Source organism: Oculina patagonica, chromosome 1 (genome assembly GCF_052425735.1).
Source record: "Oculina patagonica isolate OP01 chromosome 1, crgOcupat, whole genome shotgun sequence".
Taxonomy (NCBI): Eukaryota; Metazoa; Cnidaria; class Anthozoa; order Scleractinia; family Oculinidae; genus Oculina; species Oculina patagonica.
The window spans coordinates 12,699,742-12,720,302 of record NC_135758.1 but is presented as its reverse complement, the minus strand read 5'-3'; the positions used below and the strand labels follow the sequence as shown (position 1 = coordinate 12,720,302).

General features: G+C 39.8%; 1 protein-coding gene across 1 annotated transcript; it reads left to right on the top strand.

Annotated features, from left to right (window-relative positions):
* Window positions 1-13,185: 13,185 nt before the first annotated feature.
* Window positions 13,186-19,340, top strand: LOC144657187 (uncharacterized). The gene is made up of 2 exons (XM_078517504.1): window positions 13,186-13,308; window positions 17,225-19,340. Exons 1-2 carry the CDS (start codon window positions 13,271-13,273, stop codon window positions 18,594-18,596), a joined length of 1,410 nt encoding a protein of 469 aa, XP_078373630.1. The 5' UTR covers window positions 13,186-13,270; the 3' UTR covers window positions 18,597-19,340.
* The last annotated feature ends 1,221 nt before the right edge of the window (window positions 19,341-20,561 follow it).

Below are 20,561 nucleotides of genomic sequence, written 5' to 3'. Positions count from 1 at the left end.
CTATCACCTCCCTAAAAAGACATTTCTCCTAAACAGCAAGCCTTCAAGGAACATCTGGTCGACTTCTGGTGGAATTCCTTCATTGGAACTGCCCACTGAAACGCATTTTGACAGTGTACGATAAACGATTGCCTTTATTTGACCGTCAATAATTTAATTGGTTTTCATCAAGCTATTGAGAAGTACTTTCATCTGTAAATATCTAATTATACCCTACAAGGTGGTTCTAACTTTAATTAAAGTCCTAGGGTGTGGCCATACAAATAAAACCTTTTGAGCGGCGCTTACAACTGCTTTCGTCTACTTTTCACTTTTTCCCAAATAGGACATCAAGCTTGTTTTTTAATGATTTGTATTTTTGTACTCTTTACCCCTTGAGTAGTTTCTGAAGAAGACATGCGCGGCTTCCTTTGGCAAAAATTCAGTTCAACATCGTTAAATAACCCTGATAAAATCTAGTCGGTATCTTTAACTCCCAAATCACCGGTTTCTAAGTTATGTCGGAAAGCCTTTGCTCTCGACGTCAAAACATGGTTGGCGGACGTGCATGCATGCAGACTGTGACCTTAACAAATGTTTCTTTTTTCCCTTAATTGTTGTTTTACATCACATTCTTTCATAATATATAAAATGCATGTGTAAAAATCTTGCGAGGGAAACATATTTTACCACTGCCAAGTTAATATTTTGCCTATACTTATCAAAACGTTAGAAATGCTTGGAGAGCCCAGTAACTCGTTTGCGCGTTTTATGCAGCATATATACCCGATCTGTATTGATCCTTTTATTAAAATGATGAAGATATATAGCAAAACTCTTTTGAAGCTTCTGTTTATCAATTACCATACAAAGTGAGTAAGAAGAGAATTTCGAGAACAAAACAATTCATAATTGTGGATTTGAACGAGTTTCAATCAGTTTTCTTATCATGGTGAATCAAACATTTACGGAATGGACTTCCTGTCCGTCGATAACGTTTGTTTACAATAACAACGCCTTTGAAAACTTTTGTTTAAAGAAACCGGTGAAATATAGATACAGTCAACTCTCGCCTTGCGGACACCCCGCTATTGCGGACACTCGATCGCTATTAGGGACAAAATCCAGATCCCCGGCGAAAGAGGTTTGACTGGAAATGACTCCTGCTATAACGGATTCTCGCTATAATGGACACTAAACGACGCCCCGAGCGTGTCCTCTATAACTAGAGTTGACTGTATATTACCCGTGTCGTCAATTTCTGTACTTCATAAGTTGCCATTACAGAGGGTGCGGTCCCACCAAATGTAAGAAAGGGGGCTGGTATATGGTGTGTATACCATCAAATTCCATTCTCGTCCCCATAACCCTTTCGTTTCTCTTAGCCGGCTTGGCACGAGAAATTAATTCGATTTTTTTTGATTGGCTGTTTGGAACAAAGAATTCCTCAACGGAAGTCGAAAACGTAACGATTCTCTCATACATTCTTTTGAAAAGTCATGACTGCATACATGAGGACCGGAAGTCCTAGAATCTAGGACTGGAAATCCCGTGTCTCCAGAGCCCTTCGTTTCCTCGTGCCAAGGCCCTGCCGGCTAAGAGAAACGATAGGGCTATGGGGACGAGAATGATCAAATTCGTGTTTATCTAATTCATCAGCGTTAAACGCATGCGTAGTTCTTAGACCACGAGTTGTTGTTTTTGATGCTTTGTTGCCTTCAGACTACAAGGAAAGTATTTGGGGTCGGAAGTTAATACGGATTCAGTTGTATTAGGCGTCTAGTATATATTTTGTAATGACCCTCATAAAATTAAAATCAAAGGAATTAGTCCATCGTTACAGCGGTACAAACTACTTACAATAAACCAATTGGCAACTTGTGATAAGGACTTTGTAACCGGCGGCGAGTGTGGGCGACGTTCAGTATGCCAGCCATTTAATTACTGATTCTTGTCGAGTTTATGAATTTGTGGTTTATGCAAAAGTACACATTTGGAAACTATTAACTGATATTGCTTATACTTTGGTTAGAACGTATTCTTCTTTTCTTACCATTGTAAATGCGCTTAACTCCGAGTCTCAAACATAAACGAGCTTAAAATCATTTTATCTTTAATACTGGAATTATAGAAAGTCCTTTCCGGTCAGTAATAACTGAATTTGTTAGAACTATAATATGATCACGATGGGCGTATTCTTGCCACGAAACATATGGTACGCTGATGGCTTCAAAATTGAAAAGGGGGGGACGGGAGGGTGTCCATTAGTACTTTGTGGATTTTTACCTTGGCCCCAAAGCTCTTACGGTTAAATCTATTACCCTTATGCAGACTGTAAAATGTGTTAAAACTCCGAATACATTACATAGCGACAGTTTCAATGTTTGAGAGTGCCACCGAATTTAAAACACTTTCAGACAACTAACCCCGGTTTTAAAATGCTTTTTGACAAGTTATTGTCATATAGTGACATTCAGATTATCCATTTCTTCAAGCGGTATTAGCTCCAACAAAATACAAAGCCGGATTAATAAACTTCTAAACTACTATACTGTAGTAATGGCCTTGGATCCGATCGCAACTCAAAGCTGTCTAAATAAACAAATAACTTTAATATTTTTCTTATCTTGTTATGAGAAGCAGCAGATTGCATTTCTGGTGTTTGTTTGTTTTAGCTTTGGCTAATCATTTAATTAATGTACTTAATTGTGTATGCATCAATGGTGCCAATGTCGGGAAGAATTTTATCTTCAAAGCAGAAGAGATAAAACAATATTCACACATGCATTAGCCCAGCTCTAAAAGTAAACATTTATCATCCGATCTTGAGGTAAATACGACTTCGTATCACATTACACCGCCAGACGACAATATTTCAGCGTTTTAAAACCATGCGAAGGGAAACATCACAGTGAGGAGCCAGGCATGCTAACGAGGCATTAAAATAAACTTTTGGCAGCTCCTTAGCGCGCAGTGACACTCCTCGCCGGATACTTTATTTTATCAATCGTTCGAAGTATTGTGTTTTCCAATTAACCAGTTACTGCTAACAAGACAGCTTGGAGTCTTTGACAAGTACCTTTAAGGTTAATCGTAGAAACACGGTTCAACCTCACTGTGGGCTTGTAAAATTTCGTTAGGCCTTTTCAATATTGAATTAATCGAAACAAAATGTTCAAAGACCTAACTACTCTATTAGACGATTCTGTTATAAGCTCTTTTACGCGGATTGGCAAATAAATCAGATTTGAACGGGTTATTAAAGGGATGAACAAGTCTTATACCCGTTAAGGATTGCTATGGATATGTTAGAATTAGCCATATTGGTGAAGAAAATTGGCCATTCAAGAGAGGATCGATGCGATGGGAAATGGTTTTGGAGGGGCCTTGAAGAGAATTGCTAATTTTCCAGATTGAAGCTACAGTAGGATAGTCAATGGCACGAATTTAAACGGCAACTTACCTGTAGTTTGGCTCGTGCTTTGGAATCTGTCTTGTTAACCGTGGATACGTGTCAGAGGTGTGCTAAGGTTTGTGCCTTGATGAGCGCACAGTCAAAATATAATGACTGAATCGTGATTAGCACACGAATTCTTTGGCAGCAGTCGGAGATCTGATGTCAAGACAATTAACACTTCTTTTGTGTCGGAACTTGGGCTCATTTTTCATCTCTCAAGACCACACACTTGATGAAATGTGTTCATTTAAGCAGTTCGTACCAACGAAAACACCTCAAACGCAGCAAACACAACAAAACGCTTTCTGCTAATGACTGTTCTTCACGTAAATGGCGTATTTACCGGTGAAAGGGTAAATACGGCTAAATAAATAGACCTTGTTTGCACGTGCCGATGCTCTTGCTGAGTTCTTATCTCAAAACTAACAAGACAGCAGCCGTCAGTATGACATTCCAGCAGAGCTCAGAGTAGTAACTTTATTAAGCTCTTATCACTGGCTCATCATAAGGTGTATCTGATAACAATTTAAAATTGCGCGGTAGTGGTTCATAATTGACTGTGCCGCGAGAGAGTCCAAGATATTCACCAAAAATTCCACCTCCCAAAGGAATTCTAATGGTCTGCGCTAAGCAATCTAAGAGCAACTACCTTATGTTTCGAAATTCTCTAAAAAGAGAACTGTTTCTCACAAAGATGTCAAAGATATTGACACAAGCGGATTTCCAATTTGCAGTAGCTCAATTGCTCATGCGATAACCTCAGCCGTGAGATAAAATCGGATATTCAGTTGTTTTCGTCTCGGGTGCACATCAAACGTCAAGTGCATTGATTGGAAGAAAGCTTCGTATTGGCTAAACGTTGATAATATATATCGTCTTTGCTGATCAGTACAAACTCATTCAGTATTGTGTAATTGTAAAACAAATGAGAGTGCAGTGTCCGGTGCTCTACTAAAATTAGCTCTTTCAAAGCAAATTAGATGAGATTTTCAATACTGGGATGCAAAATCGTTGAAAGGTTAGAAAGGTTGTTACTTGCGGTTTTCGCACACTTGAACAAAATTTTTCCTCTAGCTTTTTTGAAACACCATGTGAAAAAACACGAAAAAGGTAATTGCTTAGTTTATTTAATTAAAAATTAGCACTGATGTTCCGATTAGGAAAGCGCCACAATTTGTCTTTGTTTGTCATTCCTCCACGCGAACCTGCCAAGTATCCATTTTGTGCAAAAATATAAATTATTTTAATAAAAATAAATCATTATAAATCATTGATAACAAAGAAGTTTCCAGAAATAACAAGAAAACTAGATAACGCTGAATTCCTGTGTGTAGCGTTGCGTTGTAGCTAAAATAGCAAGCATGCGCGATGGAAACTCGTTCCCTTCCAAAAACACGCAAAGAAGATTTGTCTGTGAAAATGATATCCGTATCAAAATTGGTGGTTTAACGGCAACATAACGCCCCAGTTGTCTCTTCGTGTATTTAGATGATAGCGTGTTGGTTCTTATCTCTTTCTCCGAGGTCAGAACTGATTGAATGCAATTTCCTGTACTAGATTCCACCAACTGTGACAGTAGAATGGTCGAGAGGCGAGATTTAAGGGAATTACGTATTAATGAATTGCAAAGATGGCGATTACTGATAGAGGGGCTACGCGGAGTGATCTTTGTGTACGTGGGGCGGACATGGGCTGATCACTGCAAAGTGCTGTGTTATTTATACAGCTACTTCGTGTTTGATCTGAAATTATTCCTGCGAAAGGATTTGTAGCCTGTGCTAAAAAGGTATATATTGTTCTTTCTCTCGGATAAAGAGCAAGAATCAATTCAGGTCCAAAATACCGGTCCCCTCCAGATTACCTCCTTTTGGGGGTCACGGTTATCGTATACCACGTGGGCCATTTCTCCTTGGTGATTTATTCTCATATTCTCTTAACTTGCATGCTTGATTTTGCATTGATATTAAAAGGAGAAACTGGATACTGATCACATGGAAGGGGAATGTGACTTAGCACGTCCAAGCCTCTTCAAAAGCCGTGCAGTGGTCGGTTGGGCAGACTATATATTTCCGACAATTTATGAATCTTTGGACAAAACAGGAAAGTCTCAAATACTGTGAGGTGGCTTAGCCTGGCCTGTTATCTAGCTGAACTGACTTCATCTTTCAAAGATCAAAACATATCAAACAATCTTTAAGTTTGGGTGGTCAAATGATACTTTGTGTCACTTGTACTAAAACTTTGTCTTGACGCTACCACATGGAGATTATTACGTTGTTCAATTTTGCCAATTGTGTGTAAACTATTAGCCAGCAGAAACATAACATTGCTTTGGCTATTGAAAACTCCTACTAAAGTCTGCAATATATTTTCCTTCTTAATTTATTCTCGAATGGCCTTTTAAGGTAATATAAAATAGACGAGAGAGATATTGAGATTTAAAGATAACGTAGATCCGTGTCTTGACATTTTTCTGCACAGTGTTATCGGCAAAAGCGATGAATCAATTGTTGTTGTAATTTGTTTCTACTTGTCAGAACTGAGCTTACGCAAGAGATCCGACTTGCTTTTATCACGTGTACCACGCTAGTCTTTTTCCGCGTGTTTACAAGTCTAAAGAGTAAAAGGACTTAATCCAGATTCAGGAGTCTGGAACCTCTGTTTTATAGCGATGACTGTTGTGAAAGGATCGTTGTAAGTTTTTTTTTACAAATTGTCGTTGATATGGTTCATTTACCGCCATTTTAGACCATGCTGACGGTTCGAGCGATTTGCACTTGAGCGATTGGATTTGCAAAAATGTCGCCACCATTTTGTTCTTCAGAAATGGTCACAATGGCGTTCTTACTCCGACACTGACACAAGAAAAACAAGCTGATAAAACAAAAATAAAAGGTTAAACGGAATAGCCAGCTTAATTTCAGTTTATGTCTAGTGAGAATAATGTTGTTTTATCAGCTGTGTGTACTTGGCTCATCAGAATTACGAGTGAGCAAACAGTGATATCAAGAAGTAATAATGAAAAAAACAGAGAAATATTTTCTGTCAATATTCTTGTCATGCCGTTTGCCATCCTGGATAGAAGTGAAATGCCATGAAGAAAATACTGAAAAACTTATGTGCAGAAAAAAACACTTTAGATAAAGAGGAATGGGCATTTGCTACTTTGGTTTTCGAGCAAGTACAAATGATTTTGTATTGAAAAACGGGATAAGGTTTGTACGGGCCTTCTTCTAAACGAGGTTGTAAGGCCTGTCACGATTGCACTCGTAAAATGCTGGAAAGGTGCTTACTGGAATGCCAAAAAGGTTTCCAAAATCCAAAAAGTTGCTACCAAAATTTCTTGATATTTTTATATAAACGATTAAAAGCTTTAATGAGTTGCTCGCATGGGCAATATGGGCAAATTTTTAGAAAAAAACCTAGTCAAGTGACAGGTTATGTTTTAAAAGATTGCTAAACATTCAAGAAATTCGCATTATAAATTAAAGTTTTCTATAAAATCCTTGACATTTACGTGCCTGATATGTGCTCTCAACCTATCTTTTGCTCAAAAATTGCCCAACTTCTCGCACACATCAATACCGAACTCTAGATATTAGTACATGTACATGCTATTTATTGACCAATTTAACTGGTCAAGTCATTCGCAGTTTTTAATTGAGTCTCCATTGAAAGCTGGGAGTGACTTTTAGAGGTTATCTACATGGTTATAATTTTGCTGGCATGGAGTAAAAAAAGACCTCGCCTAACGCGGGTCGGCTTTTGCCCGCCAACAATCATTGAATACCATAGGTTGCACTGTGGATATAAAAGTAACAATTATCGGAATAATGTGTGATTAGGGCTTGGAGCTAAGAAGTTAAGAAGAAACAGAGAGTAATTCAGATAGACGTTGGAAGCTGGATTCAGCAGCTGACTTAAAGACGTACGTTTCGATCACTGTTTGTTGTTCGGAACTAAGAACTATTCCTGGAATTCAAACTATGCATCCCGTTCGCGGTTACAAAATCAAACTTGACACTGATGGAAAATTTATTGTCGGTTAACAATCGGGATGCCGTGCGGTTCTTAAGCATGTTTGCTAAAAGGAGAAGAAAGAATGAAAAGCATTGCAAATTGACGTAAACTTTTAATATTCGCATTGTCCAGCTTGACCGCGAGCGCAAACGCTGCATTGAAGCACAAAAGAAATCGGCAACTTTGTTGATCGTTGTTTGATTTACTCTTTTGATAATTGCTTCTTGTTGATAAGACTTTCTTGGGAAAGTTAATTAAGAACCTAGTAAGAGATAATAAAACAGCGAACAGAAGAATTATTGAAGATTAGCTTATGGATGTAAACAGTACCTGGTTTGTCTTTTTAGCCGTGTCTTCTGGCAGTGTACTCGGCGGCTACTGTTGTAAAACAATCAGCAACAATTAACTGAGAGCGTTGATTGAGCTTTTTTCAGCTTGTTAGCGTCGTTCGCTCTTTCTTTGTATCTCCCAGCTGTAGGTTGACTAGCTTATACAGCGATTTAACTTCAAGCTTAAGTCTAATTTAATGAAAGCCAACACACATGCTGAGAGGAACAATGCAGTTGCCATTTTTGCCAAGTTACCCCCTGAGTTTGCTTACATCAACAATTCGTTTATTGAATCCACGGAAAACAGTTAAGATCAAAGTCGGTGTCAACAGAAATAAGGGTTTCACTTCATTTGGGCGGGATTTTAATGCAAAGAGTTTCTTTTTTTACTCTTAAGGTCGTTTAAGATCAAGCTATTTTCGAACTTGAGACTCTTATTGAATTCCTCATTAAGTCTCTAATTGAGGTAAAACTGAAATACATGGGTGAAAATATGCCGTTCTTCTTCCACTGCTTATAAATACTTGCTTCCAGGCTCGCACCCCTTGTGGCTCCACTCTGTGACATCTTCGAGTGACCAAGTACGCCCCATATCTAGCGTACAGCGGGGAGGCCCCCCCACCATTTCGCAAAGCTTACGGCAAACAAAAAAAGAAAAACAAAATCAACAAACAAACAACATACGCCGGCCCCCCTCCTCCTCCCCCTCTGGCGTGGCGCGAGTGTGGCTTCGCGCTCGTCTTCGCGGGTGGGGGGGGGGGGCTGTGCTGTCGACCGACGCAAGCGCGCAGCTCCACGGCCCCCTGCGTCTCCCCCCCGCGCCGCCCCCCACACGGGGCCAGGCGGCGCGCAGCGCGGCGCTCACCGCTGTCAAGGTGAGCAGTGTGACTGAGATAGCAGGTGGTACACAACTTGGCCTAGTGTGAGCAAGTAATATTAGCAAATATTCGTTCAAACGATATTTTAAACACATCGAAAACAAAGCACTTGTCTTAAACTATATATAACACTCGACAAACTATGCGAAGAATGTCAATGAATGGAAAGTCTTAAGCTCAACCGCCAGAAAGTCTAAGGACGATTATATTTAATCATTCTAACTCTCATATTTTTTAAGGTTATGTAGAGCTTAATTGAATATCCGTAATAAGTGAATCGTGGCCTAGAACTATACTTGGCTTCCCTGGTGGTTCGCCCGCACTCCTCCATCACTTGGCTCACACTATACAGGTTTTCGGAGTCTCATCTCTCGCCCCACCCCTCGCTCCTCCTTGGTCGCCTTCCGTGGGTGCTGCGCTCCCTTCTCGGTTTCCATGTCCGGTCAGTGTTCCCCCTCGTGTCCGTGCACTGACTATACTTTAGCTCTAGTGGGCAAGTTATGAGTGCTAAAGCTCTGCATAGGAGGTTCTGGTACGTTTAAACGAAAAGGGCCCATATGCTTGACAAAGCAAGCGGAACCGTCTCCAGAGTCCAATAGAGTACTCGTTTGTTTTTGCTGATTTATATTCATGGAAAACAATGCAGATCAATAGTAAATTGCGCTAATCAAGCTTTTTTTTAGCTGTATCGTGACATGCACACCCGTACAGTTTAGGACTCGTTCAGAAGTTCTAAGCAACTGTGAGATACGGGTGCAACCATCTTAGTGTAGATTCGTCCATTACAGAACGAAACCTTGACCGATTACGTGCGCAGAATTTAAACAGAATAATGGTGGATTTCCACTGACGCTTTTCGCGTGACATCGGCGCGTCACGTACGCAGCCGTTCACATTGTCTCTTCGCCGCCGTCCACCATAAGACAGACGGACAGCTGTTTACTTGGCTCGATAAAATTAACCATTGCAGGCAATGATACCACGGTATATGCATGCAATCAGTCTGAAAGAGCCGGCGAGCTCAGTTCAGCTCCTTTTTGACAAGCCGATGCTGTAATAACGTCGACGCATTATACAACACATGCACAAGTGCTAAGAGTTTTCGTTTGAAGGTGAAAAAGTTCCCAATACTTAGTACTTACTTTCAACACCGTGCTGACTTGAAATATTCTAAAACCACTTGAAAAACGTCCGGTGAAGGTCAACTCGGTGTTGTCAGAGTCGTGATTTGCAGTTTGCGTCGTGGCGGACAACTCTTTTCACAGAAGTCAGTGAGAAGATGGCGGGCTTGTTCTATTACGTCTGTCTTTGCCTTCCATCGAGGCTCTGCGGCGCAAATTAACGCAATTAATTGATAAAAGCGGCTAATTTACTAAGTGTGCCATCTTATTAATCTCATAGTGTGAGTATCTCTGTCGCTATGGCGACACGAGAAAATTTCGATTCTATCCTTTCCGCACTAAGTTAACGTTTTAGTTTTAAATTGTATCCTCTACACAACTTAACAACGAAAGTTCTGCACATGAAACCTATACAAATATCGTTATACAAAAGCGAAGGAAACTCTGTTCATTTTTCTCTCTGGTAATCTGAAATACATTATATAAACATTAAAAATATTGTTTATTTTCGTGAGCAAACTTTGATATATATAAGTTTAGCCAGATATGCGCTAGTTGGCAAGTTCAAGTTGTCATGTGATTATAAAACCGGGTTCAGGCTAAAACAATTGCACTTGCCGTGAATCGTTCGAAATCTATTCAAGATGAGCTTATTTCAGTAAGTTAAGTTCTCAGTTACTAAATTTCTCAGTAGTTAGTCTTTTTAATTAGTTTTAATTCTTGCTCACTGTTCACAGTTCCAGCGTCCATCGTTCGCGTTGCAAGGACTCATTAATACGTTCATTGTTATTGACCGATATTTTGTTTTTCACGTGGGTGGAATTAATCAGATATCTATTCATGCACCAGAGTTCCTTTCACTTTTAACAGTGCCGCTTCAATACTATACCGCAATGCTACCGTGATAAGCACGTAAGTCTGTTAACACATTCTTTTACGCTCTAGATTAACACGGAACTGTCAAGCAGACACCGACTACCTAGCGGTGTCTTTGCTTAAAATGAATTTGCGCAACATAGTAAATGGTTTTTAGCCTAGGAGTATCGGTAGTTCGTCTTATGTTATCGTCCGGCTGAGGGCCTAGTGTCCGTTAACGATTGTTATTGTCGGTGAATGATGTTGTTTGCTAACTTGTGTACGAGTTTAGGAACCTTACGCGCGAGTTGAAAAAAAGCGCCGAAAGATTACACGAACTAACTCGCATTCTGTTCGCTTCACAAACAGCCCACTTGATTTTAAAGACTCTAAAGATGACTGCCGCACTGGTAACAGTCTTTGTCAAGGCTGTGCTCTTCTCGTCCGGACGATCACAACAGAGATCAACAGACGAACTACGTCGATAGTCCTTAGTTTACAAATTTAAATCTCTTCCCCACATTCCCTTTATACCCACGTTTCACTGCGAAATCCACGCCCGTTAGACCAATACCGTCGCAAAATCTTGTGTTGTTGACATGAATATCACATTGAAATCCGTCCCCGTAATTAAACCTTTGTTCTGAATTAATTCCAGCGAGTTCAATTAAAAGAAAAACATACAATCTTATCAAATAATACAACAATTGTATGCACTTAATCCTTGATTCCCAAAACAGATCCCAACGTCCAGTTTCTCCTTACAAATATCAATATATGGTCATACAGGCTGGTATTGAGAAGAAAGAGATTCGTCAACTAAGGAACTTTTTTTTCTTGATGTACCACTGAATTCTTGAAACTGATATTAAGCAAAATGTAAGTGGTTCATTAAGGAGAGTTGATATCTTGAGCTTGCATGGATATTGGACTGAAATTGTCATTTTCAATGCACCGTTATGTAACTCAAAAGGCACTTGTTGCCTAGTCATGCTTACATTGCTCGTTATTGTTTGGCAATCTTAAGTCACTCATAAAATCCCTCCCATCACTTATTATTACAGTGATATTGGAACTTTGGAATCTAACGAGTCTAACGATCGCACCCCAGTTAACGGCTTAGAATTATAGTTAGTCAATAAATACGGCAGAAGGTTATATTATTTCTTAGCAATAAATAGCGCTGTTCTTTTTATGTACAGAACCTTGTATAGTTGTATAGTTTTCGCACCTGTTTTGGCAAAAATGCCAGTGTTCTCTAGGCAGTTTTTCGTGTTCCACTTAGAAACAAGTTGACTTGAATTTTTTCATCCCTTGTTGTTTTGCCGGAATTAAAACACTTTTTCCTGTTAAAGGAGCAATGTCATGATATTTACAGTCATTTTTCTGATTACTTTCAAATTAAAGGAAACCTCAAAACAGCAGCCTGTTTTCTAACGTAAAAAAATCGCCAAAGGAGTAAAAAAAACCCCAAAATAACCAAGGATGGTTTCGACGGACAAAGATTAAGACGGATTAAGAATGAGAAACTTGAAAAAACTTGCCAATTTTTTCAAGATGCGTTGTCTGTGACGAAGCTCCTTTAAGTTCTAAACTGGAAATTGTCGGAAATTGACATAAAAAACTCACTTGGTTTTCCTCAGTAGACTGTCGATAAATTTTCCTAGTGCCAGAGAGTGTGTAACTCTCTTTCCTCCCAACTATTCTCCCCAGACGCCACTTGTTACAACGGATAGTGTACTGCGGCTTGTCTGCGGTGTCAGCCTTCGAGCATCGATCGAGCAGGCTCACGTCTTGGAATACCCGCGCGAGTGGCGGGAACGAGTTGAGTCGAAAGCAAGCGGGCGAAAGTCAACGCGCTTCTTCCTTCTTCGCGCCTCCGCCACCAGCCGCTTCGCCTAAATTCTAAGATGGGAACTTCTTAGTTTTGATGTTTAATTTTTCAGATGCCGAGCAGTCTCATGTTATCTTAAAGTTTGCAATACTAAAATAATCTAACAATTTAACTTTCTATTCAATACTTATAAACTTTCGAGTGTTTATAAGTGTTACGTTACCAAAATCTTCTGACCAAAATTAAACAGCCCCGCCGACTGTTCCCGTTGATTCCGTGCGCGAGGTCTACTCGACGTGGACAGTTGTATGTGGCGGGGGCAAAAATGGAAGAGAGGAAAATATTAAGCATTCTTAACTCCCCATTATTCTTTCTATATCTGTTTATGAGCATCGAAGTCCGCCGAAGTTGTTTCCTTCAAGAATTCAGACAAAAGTTATGACTACGAAACTGACTCTTTCAAAAGTCAAACAAAACAAATCGAAACATCAAGAAATAGTTGATTTAGTATTTTATCAATTTCTCTCTTAGTTTTCTAAAAAAAAACATCGAATTCCTGCAGACAAAAAGAGTTATATACTTTATGAATCTTTATGGACCTGCCGACACTTGTGCGCAATTGTTCATCCGGCGTGACAAATCCCTTGAGAGTATGAAATCAGACTGCAGTCAGTTGTCATAGCAACTAAGCGAAAATAGGTTTTGTGTATCGTAAATCAACTTCATGCGGTCCTGAATGCTTTAGGCAAGAAGATGAAGCAACTTTCACCTTAAAGAAAAGCTAGGATATTCTCAAGATGACGAAGAAGTGTATTTGCCAGATCTGTACTTGCGGGTAAGTGTCATAAGCTAACTTTGATTGAGACAATTTTGAGCTAAACGATTCAAATCGTTCTTCTCAAATTCCACCGCTTAATCGATGTGATCGCTACGTTACCATGTCGAGAAATCACTAGGAGAAGAATTTTACTTCTATTTGATAGGAGGCGTTCTTTGTTATGAAATTACAAGAAATTGTTTTGTAATCTATACGCCTTTTATTCGATTATAAGAGACTCGGAACCCATTCAAGGAATCTTTATGTTCATCAGCTGTAGCAGATGTTTAGTTCACGAGAACCATCGAAGACATTGTATTTATTCTCTTCGAAAACCACTTCATAAACCCCTGATCGTTCTTCACAAAGCACACAAGAACCACTGAGTCAATATATTAAATTTTCTACGTGATATTTCCTCCAATTTGAATCAATTTCGAACGCGCGTATTTCATAAACTTTATTGCCGCGGAGTAATGCTTCGATTGTGCTGTGCTTCTAATTACGCTAGCACTTGTATTCGATTTCGGAAGTGTCGAGAATAACATGTCGCTATTGTGTTTATTGGGCGTTATGGAGTAAATCTCGCCCGTTATTTTTCCGTTTTAAAGCCTGCGTGATATTAATGAACATTGTATTCGTGTGTTAAGTTACAAGCAAAAATTCGATTCAACCGAGACACGTTAAAATGTATCATTCATGAATACAAAATGCTCGAAAGCGGGTTAAAATACATTATGTAAATTTCGAAATCGACGTGCAGTCTTTTAAATTAAAAAGTGCCCTTTGAATTTTAGATTATTTTATTGCAGTGAATTTTTCTTCAAGTATTCTAGCTAGGGTATAGTAATGGTTAGGAAAAAAATAATTTTTTAGCAAACAGAAAGTTTGCATATCCGATTATCTGAGATGGCAAAATTTGTTTCTCTTAACTTGTTCGTGTCAGAAAATGGACAACTTTTAATTGTTTAAAAAAATGATTGAAACCAGCGGGATGATTATATTACATGTATTTGTGATTTCTGGTGGTTAAATTAATTAATAATACTCCTTTTTACCCCAATACAAAAGAAATTAGAATATAGTGGCCAAGACAGGTGAATTTATTGATAGAAAAACACTTCAAACATGTATAATCGATTGCGCCTCCATTATGAAGCTGCCAATTATATACATGTATTTCCTTTAATATTTGTTTTAAGAAGCCAGTAAAACATCGCAAAATATCCCATAAGTTTAAATTCATTTTTTGAATTTATTTTTATAATATGCTATACTGTAGTGCTATGTCTATCATGCAGTCAAACAATAACTTCAAAACCCCAAATTAGAAAGGTTAATTAAAACAGTTACTTTTTTTATTAACTGCTTTCAATGCAGATTTTTATGTTTTGGGAGCCTGTGGGAAGAGTGATGGCCAAATGGCTGGTGCGCTGGACTCTGGATCCAGCGGTCTAGGTCAATGTGTTGTGTTCTTGGGCACTTTACTCTCATAGTGCCTCTCTCCACCCAGATGTATAAATGAGTGCCAGCGACATAATGCTGGGGGGTTCCCTGCGATGGACTAGCATCCCATTCAGGGGGAGTAGAAATATTCCTAGCTGCATAATGCTACAGAAACCAGGATAAGCTCTGGCAAGTATGGGCCACTTGGCTCAGGGCTTCCCTTTCATATGCAACTGGGATGCAACCGGGGGGAGGTGCGGAGGCCAAATGGTTAGTGCGCCGGACTCTGGATCGAGCGGGGTTTAGAGCCCTGGCCAAAGTCACTGTGTTGTGTTCTTGGGCAAGATACTTTACTCCCATAGTCCCTCTCTCAAGGTGTATAAATTGGGTACTGGCGACATAATGCTGGGGGGGGGGGGGTACCCTGCAATGGACTAGCATCCCATTCAGGGGGGAGTAGAAAGATTCCTAGCGACTTATTGCTGCAGAAACTGGGAAAAGCTCCGGCAATATGAGCTGCTGGCTCAAGGTTGCCCTTTTTCCCCCTTTATATTCCACAGTACGCTTTTGTTAAGCAAAATGTGATTGTAAGAGCCATTTAATTTTTCCAGTGAGTATGAAGAAGAGAAAGGGGGTTACCTTTTAATCTTGTGGGGAGGGGCATTATTGTCAAGTTTAAAATGCCCCCCCCCCCATTCCTGGATATAAATTAAGTCCCCTGATTTTTATTCCACCCAAGTCCTGTCCTGTTACTAAGTTCTATTTTGGCCTACAGCTGTAAATATTGGAATCGTGCTGGCTTTAGGTGGGAATATTTAACTCCTGTGGAAATTTAGGACCCCGACCTCATCTCAGACAGTTAGATTTGGCATTCCATCCTACACTGCATGGAATGTTCTTTTTGTTATGCAAAAACTACACTTTGAGAGTGAAAATAAAGGCATTGTTTAGGAAACTGCCAAAACCTGATAACTTATAAAAGCTAGAGATAAGATCATTTGAGGTGTGTGTGTGTGTGTGTGTGTGTGGGGGGGGGGGAGTAGGGAGGGAGGCTTATTAGTGACAGGGGGACTTATTTCAAATCATACATGTATATCAGTTAGCGTCATGAAAAAGCATTATTGCGGTTTTCAGTGATATGCAAACTCTGAAATTCAATCCTCAACCAACGGTTTGCGCATTTTGCTGCTATTAATCAGCTTTGGGGACTTCTCGAGAAACAGAAGTGCACTTCAACTGGGTCAAAAAGTCACGTTTTTCAATTGTGATTGGGAGATCTCAATTCATTTTGTTTGTTTCTGTTTTTCATGGTTCAGTGGCTGTCGCCTTTATTATGATTGACAGCAGCGATAACACAATCATTAGTTGGATTTTGAATTTCAGAGTTTATATTATCACTGAAAACTGCAATAAAGATGGCTTTTTAGTTTTAGTGTTGTTTTTGTCTTCACAAATAGTAACAGTGGTGGATACATGTAAATAAATTGTTGTAGGGAAGTGGGGGGGGGGGGGTTAATAGAGAGGAGGACTTATTAACAAAACTATTGAACTTTCTGATGGGGGCTTATTTACAGAGCGAGGCTTAAAAGAGAATGGGGGCTTAAAAGAGCTTTTACGGTAACTTGTTATCTAATGACACTTGCCTGTAAGGCTTTCCTGCATTTGATAGTATCCCCCTCCCTGCCCACTGCTTAGTAATGCATTACAGTGTATATTTAAAGAAGATTTTTTAAGCCGTTCTGGTCAAAAATGAAATGAAAAACAGATCGGCTTAAAAAATCTTCTTTAAATGTCTTCTACCGATCGCACTACTGGTTCCAGTATTTACAGTGTATATATGCAACAGCTTCCAGTATTTTTGATTGAAAGTTGTCTTTTTGCAGAATCTTGAGTACTTTTAGGCAGTGCTTTATAAAGTCAGATGCCTGGTTATTGCATGTGATTTGAAAATGTTGTTAAATACGTAGCAAAAAAGTCTCTAATCAACTTTTCATACATGTGCATTGCAAATGTACATTGTAGGTGGCTTGTTCTGTATTGAAAACTAGTAAAAAATTTCTGATCAATCTTTTAACTTAATTCACTTTTGTTTAAGAACTTGTTTGTCTTTTGACTCTTTTGTCTGTATGAAAAGAAACTTAAACATGTTTTAGCAAATGCATTGTACGTAAAATACAATAGGCCATTTCCGAGTTATCCTTTGATTCTGCTTCAAAACGAGTCTAAGTGCGAAACCATTCATATGAAAATGAGTTTCATCTACAGGTCCATTTTCATGCAAATCAAACTCATTTTCATTTGAACGGTTTCGCACGTAGACTCGTTTTGAAACAGAGGCAAAGTGTAACTCGGAAGTGGCCTTTTGGGAACGCTACAGAGCGTTGCTGTCGCACCATTTTAAAAAGCGCCCCTTATGAATAGTTACTGGCTCGTTATTTCATAAGAACTCTAAAACATCCCATCCTGAAATTACATTTTTCTTCCACAGACGCCATCGTTGCCCACATGAGGGTGCCAGTCCAAACAGGATTGTCAACAAATCCAATCAAGATCGCTGTCACGTGAGGTCGGAGTACCGGACAAATTATCAGCCAGGGCAGCGTACCAGGGGACCGTTTCACCGTCCAGCAGATCTACTTCATAGCAAAGGCGACATTGATAAAGACACCACGCATAAGGTAGACTTCGTACCGTTTGAGGTTAGTCCTCCCAAGCAGAAGGAGCCGGAGAAATATGTGCCGAATCCAAACCCGTTTGAAACTGTGTCAGAGCACCGTGAGCATTACCGTGGAGTGCGTGCAATACCCGCTAAAATGCCCCCATACCTCCGTGGAGAGACCATGCGAGCTCCTTCAGCTAAGGTAGTCTACAAGTCAATCTCACATGACGACTACAAAGGCTGGACTCCGCAATTTCACCGTGTGACGCGAAGCAACTCTTACGCGCCGCCTGCCGATCGTTTTAAAGAAACGTCAATCCACCGACAAGATTTTCAAAGGTTTAACCAGCCACCGCGCCCCACCGCGCGCCAGCCCGACAAGATAAGGTACGATGGTCCAGTGTCATCTGTCACGCACTACAGGACAGATTTCACAAACAAAGAGATTCCACAGCGATACGAGCGGAAGAGAGAGGAACGTGTGCCTCCCGAAGAGCCTTTCAGCAGCAACTCGGTTTTCAAGGAAGATTTTGTGGACCTCCGTGGCGCGCCCAAAGCTCCAATCTTTAATCCTGTCAGCGATCTGTTTAAGAGTGCTGATCCCATGCAAAGGGAGACCACGAAAAATGAAGATTTCAAGAGCTGGGAAGTTTCGCCACGCAAGCAAAAAGAACCCGAGAAGTACAAAACACCAGATGGGGCCATGGACTGTCAGACCACACATATGGACTACGCCCATTTTGGAAAGAAAGCTGTCCCAGCTAGGAACGCCAGACCACGCACAAAGCTGCGATTTGGAAGAGAAGACGCGCTTGACGACAAGACCAACTATGGCCTCAGTTTTAAATGGTCCTACGAACCGGTCGTCCACTCAAAAGGCCCAGGGATCAAAAATGAAATTTTCCCTCCAGTTCATGAAAAGAGCCCGGAGAAGTCGGAATTTTTGGATAAGTACAAGAGATTTAACGTTGTTCCTCCCAAAATGTTCCGTGATCGGAGCTCCCTGTTCAAGACCTCCCAGGGACTCGCCAAGGATACCGTGTACGACGATGACTACGTGTGGCCCCGAGTCAGTTGTCCCTCTGATGCGCTCATGAAGGGAAAAGGAACATTTGTGTTCGATCATGAGACCGAAACAGGGCATAAAATGTTTCAGACTATACCTGAAAATGCGTTTAGTACCGATATAGCAGTTTCTTAAATAGGGCTATTAGTAAATTGAATTAAGGAATTTTTTAATAACACAATTCTCAAGAAGAATTTTGAAGTGAAAACGATTTTAGAACTCGCGTAATTGTAGCCGTTGATTAATGACACAGTGTTGTAGCAAGAAAGAATTCGTGTAGTTAGTTCCAGTTAAGCGCTTTTTCGTCACTGAATACTTTCATTTTTGAGCAATAAGAAAACTAAAGATTTCTACAAGTTACAGTGCATGAAAAAGCGCACTACTCTTCCTGCAAGTCGTCATCTAAGAAAATTCTTTGAGACACCTTTTTTTTGATGCACCTTTGAGTTCCATCTGAAAGCAAACTAACTGATCTACAGATAGAGGACGTACGCCATACCTGATTTTCTGACCAGTATTTATTTATTTCGAATGAAATGTCCATTTGAGAATTGATATCGAATTAAAAGCCGTACAGTAGCTGCTTTCACAAGTTTTAAAGTATTAGGACACTTGAAAGGTGTTTATTCAGATTCATCTATCGTAATTAAGTTTAAATACATAAATGTAGGTTATTCGTTATTTCGAAGATTGCCGTCAATCGAATGATCGCAGTGTATTGTATATTGTTTTGTGAAGCATGGCATTCTTGTGTACATCTGTTGAACTTTCTTTGCAGTTTTGTAAATTATTGAAATTGACCACATTTTGGTGCAGCATTTGTAATTTGAATTTAGAAACTGTTTTGTATAATTACCGGTACAAATATTTTAACAATGATGCTTACTGTTGTCTTTACTGTACTGTTGTTTGGCGCACGTGTATAAAAGAGTTGTATTCTGAGCCCTTGGGAAGGAAGGCCCCGCGTGGTACCCCTATAAGGTACTGGACGGGAGGCTCCGCGCGAAAGTGGTACCTTTTTCAGACTGTAAGCATATAAAAGGGTTGGGATTTCACGAGTCGGAGTTTACGAAAGGATAGGAAAAACTTATTTTAGTTATTACAAGGGCCTTTCAAAATATCTTGAACAGACCCACGGCAAGGTCGATTCGATTAAGTATAAAGCAGCCAAGCTTTTTTTCAATAGAGCCCCCGGGGGGGTACTCGAAAAAGTTTTGTACGGGGAGGCTCCGCCCGGAGATCCAACCCCTTACCCTTTTATATACCATTTTGATAGAAAATGTACCCCTTTTGTATACATTTTATTGCAAAAAGGCACCCCTTTCATATACCTACACGACATCACATTTACCTAAAACTTGTCATTTTTTATGTAGCGCCTAATTAATTAAAACGAAACAGCCAAAAGTTGCGTCTGCTCGAAATATTTAATGTAAAGGCCTTTTAAAATATTATTATGGCAGATTTCCCTACCCTTTCATACACCTAAATTTGTGAAATCCCTACCCTTTTATATACTTGGAGCCTGAAAAGGGTACCCCTTTCGAACCTCCCCGTATAGGCCATTATGGTGAGTACCCCCCCCCCCCCCGAAAATAGAGCCTGGGGCGAACTTCATAGCGGTGCTTGGATACGGAGCGTGCGCAAACACAAAAAAAGGTTGCTGAGCTAAATATTTCTTGCGCATATGGCATTCTCAAACCCACAACCTTTTTCCTTTACTGCACAAGGTCAAAAGCACTGGGAAACTGCGACTACAAAGACAGTGATCTTCCTTTAAAATTTGGGCAGAAATGAAGCTGTAGTTGGCAAGATTTCCTTAATGCCTTACACCTTGATGTGAACATATCCAGTTCCGAACAGTAAAGTACCTTTTGGAAATAACACTATTGACCAACTATTTTTTGACATTTTAAATTGTTGTTCCCAAAATAGTTTAAAAATGCGCCCAAAATTTTCTAGACTTTCCGAATTTTGGACCCAAAAATTCTGACATTTTAAAATTGAGATTGAATTGGCCATGTTCTAAACGAGCAGGGGACTGGGTACGAACATATTTTTTCTTGGTACGAATATTCAATATTGATTGAATTGAAAATG